Source organism: Parasteatoda tepidariorum, chromosome 1 (genome assembly GCF_982258835.1).
Source record: "Parasteatoda tepidariorum strain Cologne lab strain chromosome 1, Ptep-v5.0, whole genome shotgun sequence".
NCBI lineage: Eukaryota > Metazoa > Arthropoda > Arachnida > Araneae > Theridiidae > Parasteatoda > Parasteatoda tepidariorum.
This window is the reverse complement of record NC_141755.1, coordinates 17202898-17219048: the sequence shown is the minus strand read 5'-3', so window position 1 is coordinate 17219048 and position 16151 is coordinate 17202898. Positions and strand designations below refer to the sequence as shown.

Sequence of the window (16151 nt, the reverse complement as noted above, 5' to 3'; positions counted from 1 at the left end):
AGTTGTCATTAACCTTTATTTACCTAGTTCAAAAGTCACCCTAACTACATTCAGTGGGTAATATTTCCTAATATAATCTGCAAATAAGTGTAGAAGTTCTGTTATTTTGAAACAATGCTTAAATCGATATTAAGTTATTGAAATAATACGGAATGCTCATAAGAACGAGGAACTAATTGTGTAAGTCAAGGAACTTTGATTGCGATGATAATAGCTGAGGAAATGACTCAGATAAAAATTTATCTGAAACGCATGTAGTCAACGCACCTGTGTATTACTTCAGCTTCATTAGACCTACACACTTATTCTGAACTTATTACAGCCTACGAGATTTCAAGTAAATATATAATTCACATATAGTATAATTTTGTCAAAAACTTGCTTATCAGCTTCTAGTTTGGGGGAAAACAGTCGATTTTTCGAAACTTTTAAAGGCTTCGTTTTTTGAAGATAGTTATTCCAGTTTTTGCTACTCTAATTTTTCAAAGATCGCAAACCTTTTTAATATATATATGTATATATATATATATATATATATATATATATATATATATATATATATATATATATATATATATATATATATATATATATATATATATATATATATATATATATATATATATATATATATATATATATATATATATATATATATATATATATATATATATATATATATATATATATATTATTAAGTTAGGTAAAAGTCAATTATACTTGGTTATTAAATTTTAAAACATTTCTTTTTTTAAATATTCCTATCAATTGAGATGAATAAAATTACTTAGTAGTTTTATTTGACAAATAATAAGCGTTTTATAGTTTAAATTCGATATTTACACAACTTGATCGGGATGAGGATTCATTATGTTTTAAAAAACGTTTTTCCTAACTTACATAATTATTGAAATAAGTAGTACAATAAATAGATTTTTAAAAATATTACTATGTATTGAAACGAGAAAAATCACTCTATAATTTAATTTGGCAGATAACATATGTTTTATAGTTTAAATTTGACATTTTCGCTACTTGATGAAGATTCATCCTGTTTTAAAAAACTTTTTTCCTAACTTATTTAATTACTTAAAATAAAATATTTGTCATATTATTTCGTTACATAATAGTTAATAAGCGGTGAAAAAAATTGTGATAAAGTTACCGCACTGCATGGTAATGACATTTCGTGTAAAATAAGCGATAATTCTGGTAATAGAAACCAAATATACGGTATTTAAACAAATTGTATGGTATGGCCAATATTCTCCGTTCATATGGGGTGTAACGAAAATTCTTGTTTTCAATATTGTAGTTCTCATTACAAGGCATTTAGTAAAAGATACAAAACTGAAACGTACATTTAACCAAATAAATGGTTTTTATGTCATGCTCTAAGGCAGGGATGGGGAAACTACGGCCCGCGGGCCAACTGTGGCCCGCCGGAAGATTTTATCCGGCACGCGGACAAAATTTTAACGAGCCGATCAGTTGCGAATATATCTACTTTGTTTAAAACTATTTTTGTTGATTTCTTTTTTAACGAAGTACTGATGACCTTTTCACTTTCTCTATTTTTGTTCTACAAAACATAAATTAATTAAAATAGTTAGCACAAACAGCTTTAACTGGTAAAATGCTGACAGCAAAAGTTCTTTATAGAATAGCTGTAGATTAGCTCCAACTAGTATTTGTCTTTCTCGAGGAGCAGACATATGGAATCTAATATAAGTGAATTGTACTTCACATGAGGCTGACTACGAGTTTTAAGTTCCAACGAACGGATTTTTCTGCCGGCACGAGTTCTAACATAATTTACTGCATATGGAAAAGTTGCACACATACAATGTCATTGTAAATAATGAAATTATTAAATGTATAAAATGGCTACTGCCTTTTTGAGTTATTTGTAAGCATTTTTTATCCCAAAATGGCAACTAAAAAACGCAAAGTTGATGTGGAGTGACGTGCACTCAATGATGAATTGACTTTATTTTATTTCAGAAGTTTTTACTCGGCCCACCAAACTTTTTTTTTCTAGATTTTTGGCCCACGACCCAAAAAGTTTGCCCATCCCTGCTCTAAGGTATCATAATAAAATTACTAAGTTTTACCACATTTACTAAATTTTATCACATATTTTGAAACCATATTTTATAGCTAACCTTATTTTATTGTTAGCCTTATATTATTACCAATTTGCTTTGGCAAAAATTACAGTGCTTTTTGGGGTTCCGATAGAGCCAGAAATACGATAACTTTTACTGTATTCTAGTAGTTTTGAAGATTTTTTTCTCAGTATAATGTTGAAATTGTTTTTATACTTTTTATGAGCTTTCCAAATAAACTTATGTATGATCGAAATAATGCTTCGCAGCATCTAACATTATATATTTTGTTTAAATTTAAAATAATAAACATTTAAAACAAATTCTTACGTTTCTGATTACGAAAAGAATATTTTTTGAAGAAAAAAAATAATACTTTTTGTCTTTATAAAAAATAAAGTAATTTGAACGAAAAATTAAAAAGACACAATGAGTTTTTAAAAAAATTTTTCATTTCATATTCTAAAAGTTTTTTTTTTAAACATAAAATTTCGCCTTATAAAAGTAAATTAATTTTGAAAAGCAAATAAAAGGCATTCATAATAAGATTTTAAAATATTTTCATGTTCAGATTCTGAAAGGGTGATTTTTTTTAATAAGATCTCGAAATTATAAAAATAGAGTGGGAAGACCAAAAAAAAAGCATTAAAAAATATATTTTAAGAGCTGAAAATTTGTATAAATAATGTTTATTTATTTATTACATAAAAATACAATTTAAAAAAGCGGATAAAAAAATTGTGCACTTCTACTTTTGCTTTGCCTGATACATATATTTAAGAATCCAAAAAAAAATATTTAGCTTTCCGTAACCACCTTTTGTATTCTGAAAAATTAATAATTTCTCTCTTATCTGATACTAACACGGTATCAATACTGCTTTGTTTAGTAAAAATGCAAATAACAACCGCGATTGAGACACATATATTTTTCATATTTACTCTTATCTGATCTTTAAGTTTTTGTTTCACATTTTTCTCCAACACGTTTATGACATTGATACAAATACAGAAAGATAAAAATATTCGTTTTTCCCCCAAGGTTGCGGCACAAACGTATTTATATTTTCCTTTATCATATGAAGTAGTTGGCGTATAAAAATAGAAAGTAGGCAATAGACGAAAATCACAACAAAAGAAAGTCGGGCCGGTTGACTTATTTGTTTTCCCTGCGGCTTTTGAGTTGAAATTGAAAATCTGAAAAAGCTTCGAGGGATAAAAAAAATATCATGGCATCGAGTTTAATTTAAAAATATAGTAGAATAGTAACCTATAATGATCAAATACTATAACAAGATCTGTCAAAATATATTTTAAAGGCAGTTAATGATCACCAACAGAAAAAATGTAACCGAATTTAAGTAGAACAAAAAATGTTAATAAGTAGAAAGATCTACATTTGTAAAAATTAAATTATTTTTTATTTATGAGAATTTTAAGTTAATTATACACTCATAAAATCACTAGTCACCACTCATAAAATCACGGGCAATTATAAAATAAGCTGTTTTTTTTTTTTTTTTTTAAACTAAATCTATAAGAACGGAATTATTACAATATCAAAAAGCATGCTGAAATCAGCTTTTAATAAAATCGTGATAGAAGCATATACACTGAGAAAAAAGAATGTTCAAAATTACTAAAATATGTTAAAATTTACCATATTTCTGGCCTTACGGGAACAATAAAAGGCTTGGAAATTTTCATGAGAGCTAATAAAATTTAGTAAATGTGGTAAAATTTGGTTATTTTATCTTACTATGGAGCATGGCATAAAAACCATTTATTCGGTTAAATTTAGTTTTAATTTTCGTATTTTTTACTAAATGTGTGGTAAAAAAAAACAATGATTTTGAAAGCTTAAATTTCCGGTAAACTGTTAACCATATGAATAAAAAGAATTACCAAATGAATGATTTAAATACCGTATATTTTTGTTTAATTAACCAAAATCGTGTTGTTGTTTTTTATCACAAGTGTCATTACCTTACAGTAAGGTAATTTTACTAGAATTTTTTTTCTAGAACGAATATATATATATATATATATATAATATTATTCCCGATTCAATGTTTGGAGTTAGCTAACATAAGGCAAAATTACATCAGGTGCTTACGTCAAAAATACATTTATGAACGATGTTTATAGTAAAACTACGTCTGTAGTCACGTTTTCCTTTTTACGCTTCTTATACTTATTTTCTTATAGTTCAAAGTAAGGAAAAAATGCAATTAATCATAATGCAGTGAAATAAAATTTGTACTACAAAATGTATGAATAAAAACTTTTTTTTTTTTTAAAAATCAGCAAGAAAAATATCGCTTTGTTCTAACGTAACAAGTTAAGTAATATTTTAACATAAATCTTTCATAAACAAGATGCCAATGATTACTTGCTGTATCCTATACATCTGTACTTCATATAACCACTTCCACACAGGTAATAAACGCGTGTTTCGCAGATATAATTGAAAAGGGTAGACTGTAAACAGTAGAAATATTTTTTTAATTCACCACGGACGATTTATCTGGAAATTTTAACAGACTAGCAAAACTATGGTACGTTTTCATATGGAGTTACATGACAACACACTTATATGGTGGGAAAATATGTTAATTTCATTTTTAATTACTACTTAAGACTATTTTAATTTGTTGCTTTTAATAATAGAGTATATCATGTAATAAATAAGTCTATTGCATATTTTAAAAGTCATTTTTTATTTGCCTTTTTCTTAAACCGGTATTGTGCTTAAATAAACAAATTATTTAATCTGACTAGGGTGTGCTCATAGTTGTGGAACTATTGTGGGTATGTCAATAATAAGCAATATTATGGGTAAATTAATTATAGATCAATTTTAAGAGTATTTGCTTACTAAATAAATTTTTTAAGTATTTAATTTATTAATAATTTTTTTCTGCATTTTAAGTTTTTATTTTTCCATTTGGTTAAATTATCGAGGAAAATTTAGAATAACTAATGTCCTAAAACATTAAAAAAAATGTTTTATTTAAAATATGGTCGTCATAAAAAAAATTTTGCGCATTTTATTTTACAATATAAATTGTGTTTTAGAATAATTATATAGCGAATTGTAATTTTCCTCTTGGTGTATATGATATGTGAAACACTTCGCACTCACATATAAAATGGTTAAGCAATTATTTATTTTATTGTCATTTTACCATATTGAAACAATACAGTCAAATAACCATAAATAAGATGGTATTCAAACTGTTTACTGTGAGAAAAAGCATTTAGTAATCTATTGCTCTACGATTGACATTTTTTCTAATTGAACACAAGAGAGAGTAGCGATTCTTATATTGTAATCGAGTTTGTGAAAAACTAAAAATCTAGAAAAGGTGTATCAATGAATAAGTGTTTTTTCCCAGTAATGTTAAATTTTATCTACATTTATTTATTTTTTTGAAGAAAAAAAAAGTCGCATGAAAGATTAATGAGTAAAATAAAGCACGAGAAAAAGTAGTGACAACATTCAATATTTTTACAACCACAACTCTCTCTTGGTAATCCTAACTCAGGTAGAAAACGCTTAAAATAATATTAATTAGTGGTAGGGTAGGGTATTTGTTTTAAATTAATTTAATTCCGAATACATAACTTTTATGGGAAAAAGTTATGTAACAATATCACCTTTGTAATATTAACATAGTTTTCTCGTAGTTTACAGAGACAGCGTTACACATTTCGTACTTCAACTAGAAAGTAGCAAAAGTAGTGACTCTGTGCTCGACCTTTTAACATCTGGCGTCGTCTGTGACGTGTTTGTTTCTCAAATAAGACAGCAAAAAGGAAAGAATAATTGTTGACTCCCACCAAGACGAGAAAGTTATGTGGGGGCGAAATTTACCAAGGATGGAGGAAAAGACGAATTCTACAAAAATATTCCCTCTTCAGATGAGCGGATGTCTTTAGTGAGGATAAAACGTTCGAAAGGGAAATTATATCAATATTGGAATAAGTGTTCGAATCATTTTAGTTTAATCATGCTTTCAATCCTCAATCTTCACTTTTCTCAAAAAATTGATGCTATTTTACCTTTATTTTGATTCGATTTTGATTGTTTATCATTGATTACAGTGGATTTTGATTTGTTTCTTTGGATTACTAAGTGTTCAAATCGAACTTTTTTCAGAGGAAGCATTGGCAAAAATTATAGCAAGATTTTCTTCGGTGATTGAGTTTGATCAATTCAATTATTTTGAAAGAAAGATATGTGAAGAGTCATTGATTTATGAATTGAGGGGAAGTATGAATATATTAGATAATTATGGGCTGATAATGGAACAGTTTTGGTGACAAATAGTTTGACAAATTATTTGATTCAGTCAAATCAGGAGCACTTTTATTGGATGAGTATATTTGGATTAAAATATACGTATTCTTTCCTTGGATTAAATTGTGAGAAATAATTTATTCGATTATGGCTTAAAGATATGATTCTACGGTTTACCTTATCGACATAATTGATTTAAAAAAAAGTTTTAGCATTTGTGAACAGTTACATTGTGGACAAGATTTGAATTAAATTCTGTTTAATCAAACTAACAAGATTATATTGTTATGCGCGAAATCAATTTTAATATTCTGCTGGCACTTAAAGAGTTATTTTAATATATTGTTATCGAATTTGTAAAAGTGCAAAAAAAGAAAAAGAAAATTGTAATATCATATTTCATAAATTCTTTGACGATAACTGAACGTTTAAACATTTTTTCTTTCATTAATTAAAAAAGCAATATCCATTGATAAAATAAACTTAGATATTGTAAGTATAACCATTTTAGGCTTTGAGAAAACTTCATTTTTTATTTCTGCCTTATCATATATGACTCATATAAAATAGATAAATGCCGCTATTATAGAAGAATCTTTCAAAATTCCTTTCCGTCAGTAGACTGATAAAGATAAAATATTTCGGAAGCAATATGGCAGCGCCACTCATCAGTTAAACGGAATATTATCTATTATCGTCTGAGAACATTGAACCAATTGAGAATAACAGAACGATTGTTTTGTAAAGGGATGGAGAGAGAGCATGCCTTTGTTACAGATCGCATGGCATCCTCCATAATGTAAGGCAAAAGTGAGAGTTTTGTGGAGTGAAAATATCATCATGGATTTTATTTTTGTGATTTATTGAAGTTATTATTTTCTTTGTGAACAATGATGCGCCCCCCAAAAGGAGAGATGGACGATGTTCTTTTGGAATTAAAATCGAACAATTTATTTTTGAAGTAAGTGATAACTTTTCACTAATTATTAATGAGGGGATCTCCCCCTTCATAAATTTTTCAATATCGAAAATTATGTTTAAGCTGTGAACACTTTTCTTTTTGTTTATATCAGCGAGCCTCTATTTGAAATATCCGACTTCTAACTTTTTCAATATCTCAACTCCGACTTCAAGTTTAATTTTATTAACATTTTTCCCGAATCCGAGGAAAAGTGTTACTATCATTAATGAGTAAATGTTAATTTCGAATGACATAATTCTATTTTTTGTATTCGATTAAAAGTTAAAGGCATCTATTTAAAATTACTTAATAACATAACTGTTGATGAAATAAATTTTAAAAAATCTATTTGTACGAAATATTTATACACTATTATTAAAAAAGGAAAAAAAGCTAGATGTAAATACATCACACGCAGACAAGAGAAGATATAGAAATCTTATTACAAGACGATTCTTTAGTAGGAATTCATGATCTAGGAAATGATTTCAAGTCATGACGTTAATTTCATTTGCCTACTTTTTTAATTAAATTTTAAACTTATCTAAATAAATTTGGTTTTTAAATTTAGGAATTAAGAGAAACATGTTGATGATTTATCTATTAATATCAATTTTTAAATGATGTCAATGATTTTCTTCTTTTTTTTTTCAATAGTTCAATCAAGCAAGGGTTCAAAAACGATCACATTATGTATTAAAATGTGTCAAATTATGTATTAAAATGTTACAAATTAAGTATTGTGACAAAATTATTAATTAAGTTTTTCTTACAAATAAGCTTAAATTATAAATTGTAAAAATAAAAATAAAATCATATGAAGTTAATTTATGTGCTGCTTGTGCATTTTTGAAACTTTCTGAAGCCTCGAAACCGGTTATTCTCGGTATTTTACGCCTATAAAAATGTTTCATAAGACTTTAAGAAATCATGAGTTATAATTAATTACATAATGTGGAAGATTTGTGAGATCTTTTCTTCGTGTAGATAATCTTGATTTTTGAAAAGAAGGATTTTTCAATGTTGCTTGGTTTTTAGTTGGGTTCAGAATCATATAAAGATATTCGTTACTGATCATTATATGTAGGTTGAAAGTTTATCGATAATAATAATGATAAAAAAATTCAATGCATTGGTATGAAAAAAAGTTAAATTCATTGAGTTCTTTGATTAATATACTTAGAACCAGTATAATCGTCGTTTACTTTTATTATCTATTTTAAAAGGGTTTTTTTTATTATAAAATGAGTGTTTTAGAAAGTTCTACCTATCTTACCAAATCAAACATTTTGACGCATAACCTTCTTAAAAACAATAGCGAAGAGGCATAAAATAAAATATTAAAACCAAGAAACAAACAAAAATGTGAATGAATAATTGACATGCCATCAGATTTAATAAACAGAATTAATTTAGCAACTTAAGTTCAAATTTATTATTTTTCATCAGTTAATAGTTATTTGATATTTCCATGGACACTATTATTGCCTTAAACATTTCTATAACCTATTACAGAGATGCCAACTGCTCCGGTTTCGAGAAAATATTGTAAAAAACGATAGAGAATTGCAAACTAAAATTTGAAGATTTTCGATTAATTTTGGCAACTTTTTAAACGACTCAACAATGCTTTACTGTACTATAATCATGTTGTATATAAGTCTTGGAATTATTTAGAAATGGTGGCCTCCAAGTTGGAAAGTTGGAAAAAACCTCTAAATCGAATTTATTAAATCAAGAATCTTGCATTCAAACGCTACCACTTGAAAATATTTATTTGCTGTCCGGAGCAAGTTGGCATCTCTGCTATTAATTATTGATGTATAAATTTCAATATTTTTTTTTAAAATTACAGTTGATTAAAATTTTTTGAGAAAGGCTTAAACTACTCAGGTAGAGAGATTTAACTGGAGTAGGACGAGTTTTTACACTCTTGAAAAATCATTAATGGTTAGTTTTAAATTTTATTAAAAAATAACAATGCAAACAGATGATAAATATTATAAGCTATCAAATAACGCCAACTTAGGAAAAAATTTATGCATAAAATTTTTTTAATTATTTTTGAAAAAAAAAGTGTCAAAGATCTTATTTTCATTTTTTTTCCAACACTAATTTAACTAACCTAAAAAGCAATTTTTTTTACCCTTTGACACAAATATGAGTCAGGTGTTCTTTTTATCTATTTTTTCTGTCTCTCCAATTACAAATAAAAATATATTCTGGTATTTCTTAATTATAAAAAACAGTCTGCTAGTTACTAAAAAAAAATTCTGTTTAATTATTGGCACTAAAATATAAAATCCCCCCAAAAAGTAATTTTAAAATAATTTTTTTTCCATTCATATTCAAAGATGTATCAATAATTGATTTTGTAAATTAAAGATATTTCAATGATGATAACTAGAGCCCGAATTTTGATAACCTAAAAAATCTCAATTAATGCCCTTAAAAAGTGCAAAAAATGCCCTTACAAACTGCAAAAAATGCCCTTAAAATGCGAAAATTGCGCTAAAAATGCCTTATGACATGACTTAAATAGAAGTAAAAATATTGAACTAAAACAATGTTTTACTCTTTAAAATTATTATGAGCCGTTTCAAAAAATATAAAGCAATGCAATACTTGTTCTACGTTCATTAAAGTTTGAAAAATATGTTTTATATCCTAAAATAACAAAAGAAGGAAAATATATTGACACCAAAATATTTTTATTTTGTATAGAAGCTTTAATGGATATAACAACTTCCATCTCATAATATTACTAAATATCAGAATTACAGTGGATTATTAAATTTTTTTTGATAATTTGAAATGTAAACGAGCGTCTCTTGTCTGAAAGTAAATTTTTATACCTGGAGAAGCTTCTTTCAACGTCTACTGATGTTATAGGTGCGTACTTGAAAAAGACGGTCTCTCTTACTTACAATTCTTCTTCAGTTTGAAAAGATTTTGCTTCACCTGTTAATATCCTATAGATTTTCTTCATTGTTTGGAAGCCAGTGTAATAATGAAAATTGATAAAAAATTGTAAAAATTGGAAAAAATTAACAAAAAACTTTAAAAAATGCATTAAAATGCAAAATACGCCCCAAAATTTAAAGAAAAATGCCCTATAAATCTAAAAAAATGCTCTAAAAGACAAAAAATTTCCAAAAATGCAAAAAAATGCAAATGTCATCGAAATCCGGGCCTTAATGATAACTATTTCCCTTAAATCTGAACAATTGCAAATAAATGCAAATTTGAAAAACTATTGTTTGGAAGTGATCTGTCGGTGCTTCATGCTGCATTTCGTAACCATAAATTATTAAAATGTGAAGTGCTAAATATAATATTTTTCACTTATTTTGACCTAAATAAATACAAAATAATGGAAAAAGTATAAAAAATATGTTTTATGAAAATTCTGCATCACTGACCAAAATTATGCCATATCATTAAATACGTTAAAATGTTATAAATATCGCTGTTAGCATATTTTACGTAAAATTTTTCAAATTTGGTTTTCCTATGAGTTGCGGATTCACATTTTTTGATCAACATTTAAAATTAATCCCATGATCAATGCTATTTGATTATGTGATTTCAATTTGTGTGATTATATCTTTTGATTATCTGATTTTATGCCAATCCTCAATATTTTTTATATACTCTATTTAGCAAGTTTGGCAAATGATTCTAAAACATTTCTTGGGAAAATATATTAATAATATGCTTCGTTACGCTAGAATTCAATATAGATAAATAATTAGAACAAACTAGCCGTCCTAGGCGACCTGTTTAGTCACTTTTTTTAAAATTATCTTGTACAACATAAAAATAGATAATGCACAGCACAACTGCATTTAATTTCTAATTCTTCGACCCCTCCTCCGATTCTTGCAACTTAATTAGTTTAAAGCGATATATTTTTATTTTATTTTATAATCGTCGTTGAACAGCCGACCTAATTTTATGGGTTTACGACTACTAATGTTCAACTCCGTAGTCTTGTAATTTTGAACCCAATCCAGAAGACAAGGGAACTCCTGGATCGAGTATTGGGAGAAATTTGCCTTGGTGGAGGACTTTTTGATGGAGCTCACCCGCATTTGCGTTACATGGAGAGGAAGACCACGAGAACCTCCCACGACTAGCCTCACGGCAAGGGGACTCTAACCCATGATCCGTCTACCACTGAGGATATTTCACGTCAGCACTGTGGTCGATGCAAACCCGATGCGGAATTCGTATCGACTGGGATTCGAACCCGGTTCGTTTCATTGGAAGGCGAACGCTCTATTCCCTGAGCCATCGCGGTTCAAAGCAATATATTTATAATTTTTTTTTACCTTCAAACTTGCAGCTTGGCCAGCGCAGAAATAGTTTGATTTTAATTCTAACTATTTTCAAGAGTTGTCCGCTATATTGTTGAAATTCTTTATGCGTTGAATTTCAGTAAGAATTTAAAATCTGTCCGGCAGCCGTAAAATCACACAAACAACTGTAAGTATAAGTTCGTGGCATTTCAGCATAGTATAGGCAGCAGAAGTATGAAAATAATTTCCGTTTCTTTCGTGAGATAAGATAGAAAACTCATTGCAATACTCCACTATACACTTTCCTCACGCACCTCTCGAGCCATAACTTGAGTATCGTATGATTTATATACTATTGCTCGAAAAAGGCAAAACTCCGTCACCAAAGACAGCATGCAACACGAATCGTTTAAAATTTCCACAGCCATTTTAAAAATGATCAAAAACAAATCAATTACTTCGTAACTAAGTTTTTATTTCTACAAAAATGCAAAACTGTTCCAAATAAATAATTAACTCATAACTAACTATTCAAAACCTCTCAAATTATTAGTAAAAACAACCTAATAAAATGAATCCAAATTAATATTTAATGTATTAATTTTTTAACACAAATCAAATTATTACTTAAGATAATCTAACAAAAGGAATAGTATTACTTGATTATTTTATATATGACTGCTGATCTTGATGTCCTGAAATTTTTTTTTATTCATATGAATGGTAATTCCCTTGTTAACGACGTTAGTTCCTCGCCACCTCTCGACAGCACGTGGAAATGCATTTTCCCCTGATTTGCCCCTCTCGACTACTGTGGTCTTTCTAGTTTTGTTTCTTACTTTCATTTTTCCATTTTTCGTGGGCAGCTCTGCTTTTTATATTTAAATCTCTTTTGTTACTTCCCATTCACATCTAGCAAGTCTTGAAAATGGCCACCTACTTTTGAGAGTTTGAAATATGTAGACTGTTATTTCTTATTTATACATTAATCAGGTAATAACTTACCACTTCAATTTCTTTGGATTACATATTTAAATGAATAATAATAATTGTCTTGCCAATAGATAGAGAAATTCTTCAATTAATTGGTGCCACACTAGAAAAATATATAGAGAAATAATAAATAAAAACTATACAAAGCCCAATATTAAATAGTAGCTTGTAATAAAAATAAATTGATTGATAGTTCTACTAAATATTTTTAAAGCTTTGTGCCCATTTATAAATTATATGTTTCTTTCGCCAAAATACTTCATGAATGTAAAATTCTGGATCTTCTTTCATATCGTTTTCCTTTCTTTTAAATCTCCCCTTTCCCAATTTTAAAATTCTAATGTTGTTGGGAATATTTCTAAGAAGTCCCCAAAGAATTATTTTACTATTATACTTCAAATACAAGATTTCTGAAATCAGTCTTAGACAATTCATATTTCCGTATAGTTCATTCGTAAGAAGTACAATTCTTTCGTCGGAAACTTTAACGAGGAAAGCGCTTATATTGAAGATGTCTTTCATTCATTATCAATTTTCTCTTTACTTTGGAACTATAATACTGAAATGCGTTCTTTTGAAAATGTAGTTAACTTGTCTGAAGTATTTCTTTAAATAGGAAGGAAAAATTGAAAAGAGAATTTATCATGTCTCGCACATTAATCATTCCTGTCATTCTTCATTCTTTAGCTATCTCAACAATTTTCATTTTACTTTCTCTGCTCATGAAATAAAAATTTAATCCAGCTTCAACAATGACAATTATTTCAATTATTTTTAATGGTATATAGCATCTAAAAACCGAATTTGAAAATTATTGTTTTGAAGAAATCGCGCAATTGGCAGTAAGAAGTACAAAACTATTTTTGATACACAACATATTTATATTAAATTTTAGCCCGGTGCAAAAATGTGAAACTTAGCAAAAAATAGTTTCAAATATACTTAACTCGTTTTAAGAAAGGTAGAATTGGTTTTAAAAAATGTTAAATGAGTTTTTAATGTAACTAAAATTACTATACTTAATTTAAAATATTGGTTTTATAATAAAAGCGTTTTAATTTTAATTATTGTTATTTATGCTTGAAAAATTTCTGAAATAAAAATAAAAATTTCAATTTTCTTTCAAAAAAATCTAAAAAAGTTACTGTGAATTTCATTTAAATTAAGGTAATAATCTAAATATTCTCAGTATATATATATATATATATATATATATATATATATATATATATATATATATATATATATATATATATATATATATATATATATATATATATATATATATATATATATATATATATATATATATATATATATAAAGTTCAGAATGAAGATAAAACAAAGGAAGATTACAGACATATGAAAAAAGGGGGGAAAAGAAAAATAATAATAAAAGAATAGCAAGCAACTGGGGGGAGATATAATAATCCGGAAAAAAAAGGAAAAAATTTTTTTTTAAAAATCCGGAAAATGAAAGATATAATCTTTTCATCCTTCCACACGATTATATCCGCAAAAAAGAGTGCTTTCTAATATTGTATCAATATAGCCAAGGAGCACTATGTGAGGAGCACTCAAAAAACTTTTTACAAAAAATAAAAAAATTGAACACAATAAGTAAAAATAACACGTAAATACAGAAAATAAAATATAAAGAAAAAACAGAATAGAACATAAAACATAATCTATAAAGCGAATTCAAATGAACTTACATGAACTGAAAACTTTTCAAGAATGATTTAAAATATTTTGGAAACAAGATTGCCAGATTGCAAAATATGAAAACAAAAGAGCAAATTGAGAGTAACTAGAGGAGTTTTGTTTTAAAGTGCGTTTGTCTTAGTTTTCCTCGTGTTTTTTTGCATTTATTTATTTTGCTATATATATATATATATATATATATATATATATATATATATATATATATATATATATATATATATATATATATATATATATATATATATATATATATATATATATATATATATATATATATATATATATATATATATATATATATATATATATATATATATATATATATATGTACACCATGTGTAAGAGCATTTATATTGACATCGTAAATATTTACATGAATAACCACGAAAATAAAAGATAAACAGGCTTTTACAGATTTTTCCTCTTCTTCAATGAGGCGTCAGCCCAGGCTGGGCCATAACCTTCCTCAAAAGTTTCAAGCTGCTCTCTTCTTGGATAGATTCTTCCAGTTTATAACTTTTAAGAATTATTAAATCTGTTTCTTGCCAGTCGATCCACCGGATCCTTGGTCTTACTCTTTTTCGGGCTCCAGATGGTTTTGCGTCATATTTTTTATTATTATTTTATAATGGTATTTTTGGGGCGTAAACTGAAACATTGTGAAAAGTATGTCCACTGTATTTGATAATCGAACTATTAAAAGTCGTGACAATTTGATTTAGCCATGAAAAAGCAAGAATTTTTTCATCAAAATGTCTTATTCTTTAAGAGAAAATGAATAACTGCATGCATAAAAAATGTAATTGAAAAATATAACTTCTCATTTATGTTAGATAATACTTCTACAATAAGCCTCTATTAAATGATAATTGGTAAAAAAAAATTTCTCTGAAATGAATTTTTTTTCTCACGGTGATAATGTTAATTCAAAATACTTTTTTTAATATTCCTACAAAATAAGCTAATTTTTGCTTCAGATAGAGTTAATCAAGCGCGGAAAAGAAAATAGGTTAACAACAATTAATGCTGCTGAACTTTTTATTTACTTTATTTTACTTTCTAATTATAGCTATTTCACAAGCATTTATCAATACTTTTCCTTATTTATTATTTTCTCGCTGCTTTTATTTACTAGATAAGAAAACTCTAATTTTGTTACCGTTCATACCGTTTGTTCAATCACCACTAACGTGAAGAAAGTGTCTGATAAAAATAGAAAGAATTGCAAAGGAAGCATCTTATAATTTAAAATTTTTTGATATGTTCGTCCTCGCATGTCTGTAATGTCCATAATTTTTTCTCTGTTTTGAAAAGTTTTCATCATTTTCTCCTCTCGATTGTAGTCACTAAAAATGGCAACGCTTGGCAAAAACATTGGGTCGTATTTTTTTTATAATAATTTCTTTAAAAACATCATTTCCATTCCATTTTAGGTTTTTCAGAACAAGAATTACGTTTTGATAAATAAAAAAAAAGTTTGTGTTTCCGTTTGAAATTTCGTTACTGTAACTGTAGCCGTATGAGCAGCGCAATCTTTTTTAACATCATTCTTGAGCGCACAGATTGTAAAGAATAATGTACAAAATTTTATTTCGCTCCCTCAAGCGGCTGCTTGCCTTCAGAGGGTCATATGTCAGAAAAGAGAAAAAGACAAATTATAAGCAAATGAAATATTTTTGAAAAATACATAAAAAAAAATGTCAAAAAATAATAAAAATGCCACAAAGCGAAATACGGAAAAGATATAATCTTGTCGTCAGC

General features: G+C 27.1%; 1 protein-coding gene across 3 annotated transcripts in view; it reads left to right on the top strand.

The window, feature by feature from the left end:
• LOC107441590 (rap guanine nucleotide exchange factor 2) overlaps positions 1 to 16151 on the top strand; it is a 146940-nt gene that overhangs the window by 38352 nt on the left and 92437 nt on the right. Inside the window, exon 1 of one of the 3 annotated variants that reach the window (XM_087159764.1) lies at positions 5951 to 7371. The exons of the other annotated variants lie outside the window; for them this stretch is intronic. Coding sequence (XP_087015890.1) covers positions 7301 to 7371 — 71 coding nt within the window. The 5' untranslated portion in view covers positions 5951 to 7300. Of the gene's footprint in view, positions 1 to 5950; positions 7372 to 16151 lie in introns of those variants that run through there. 3 annotated transcript variants of the gene reach the window in all.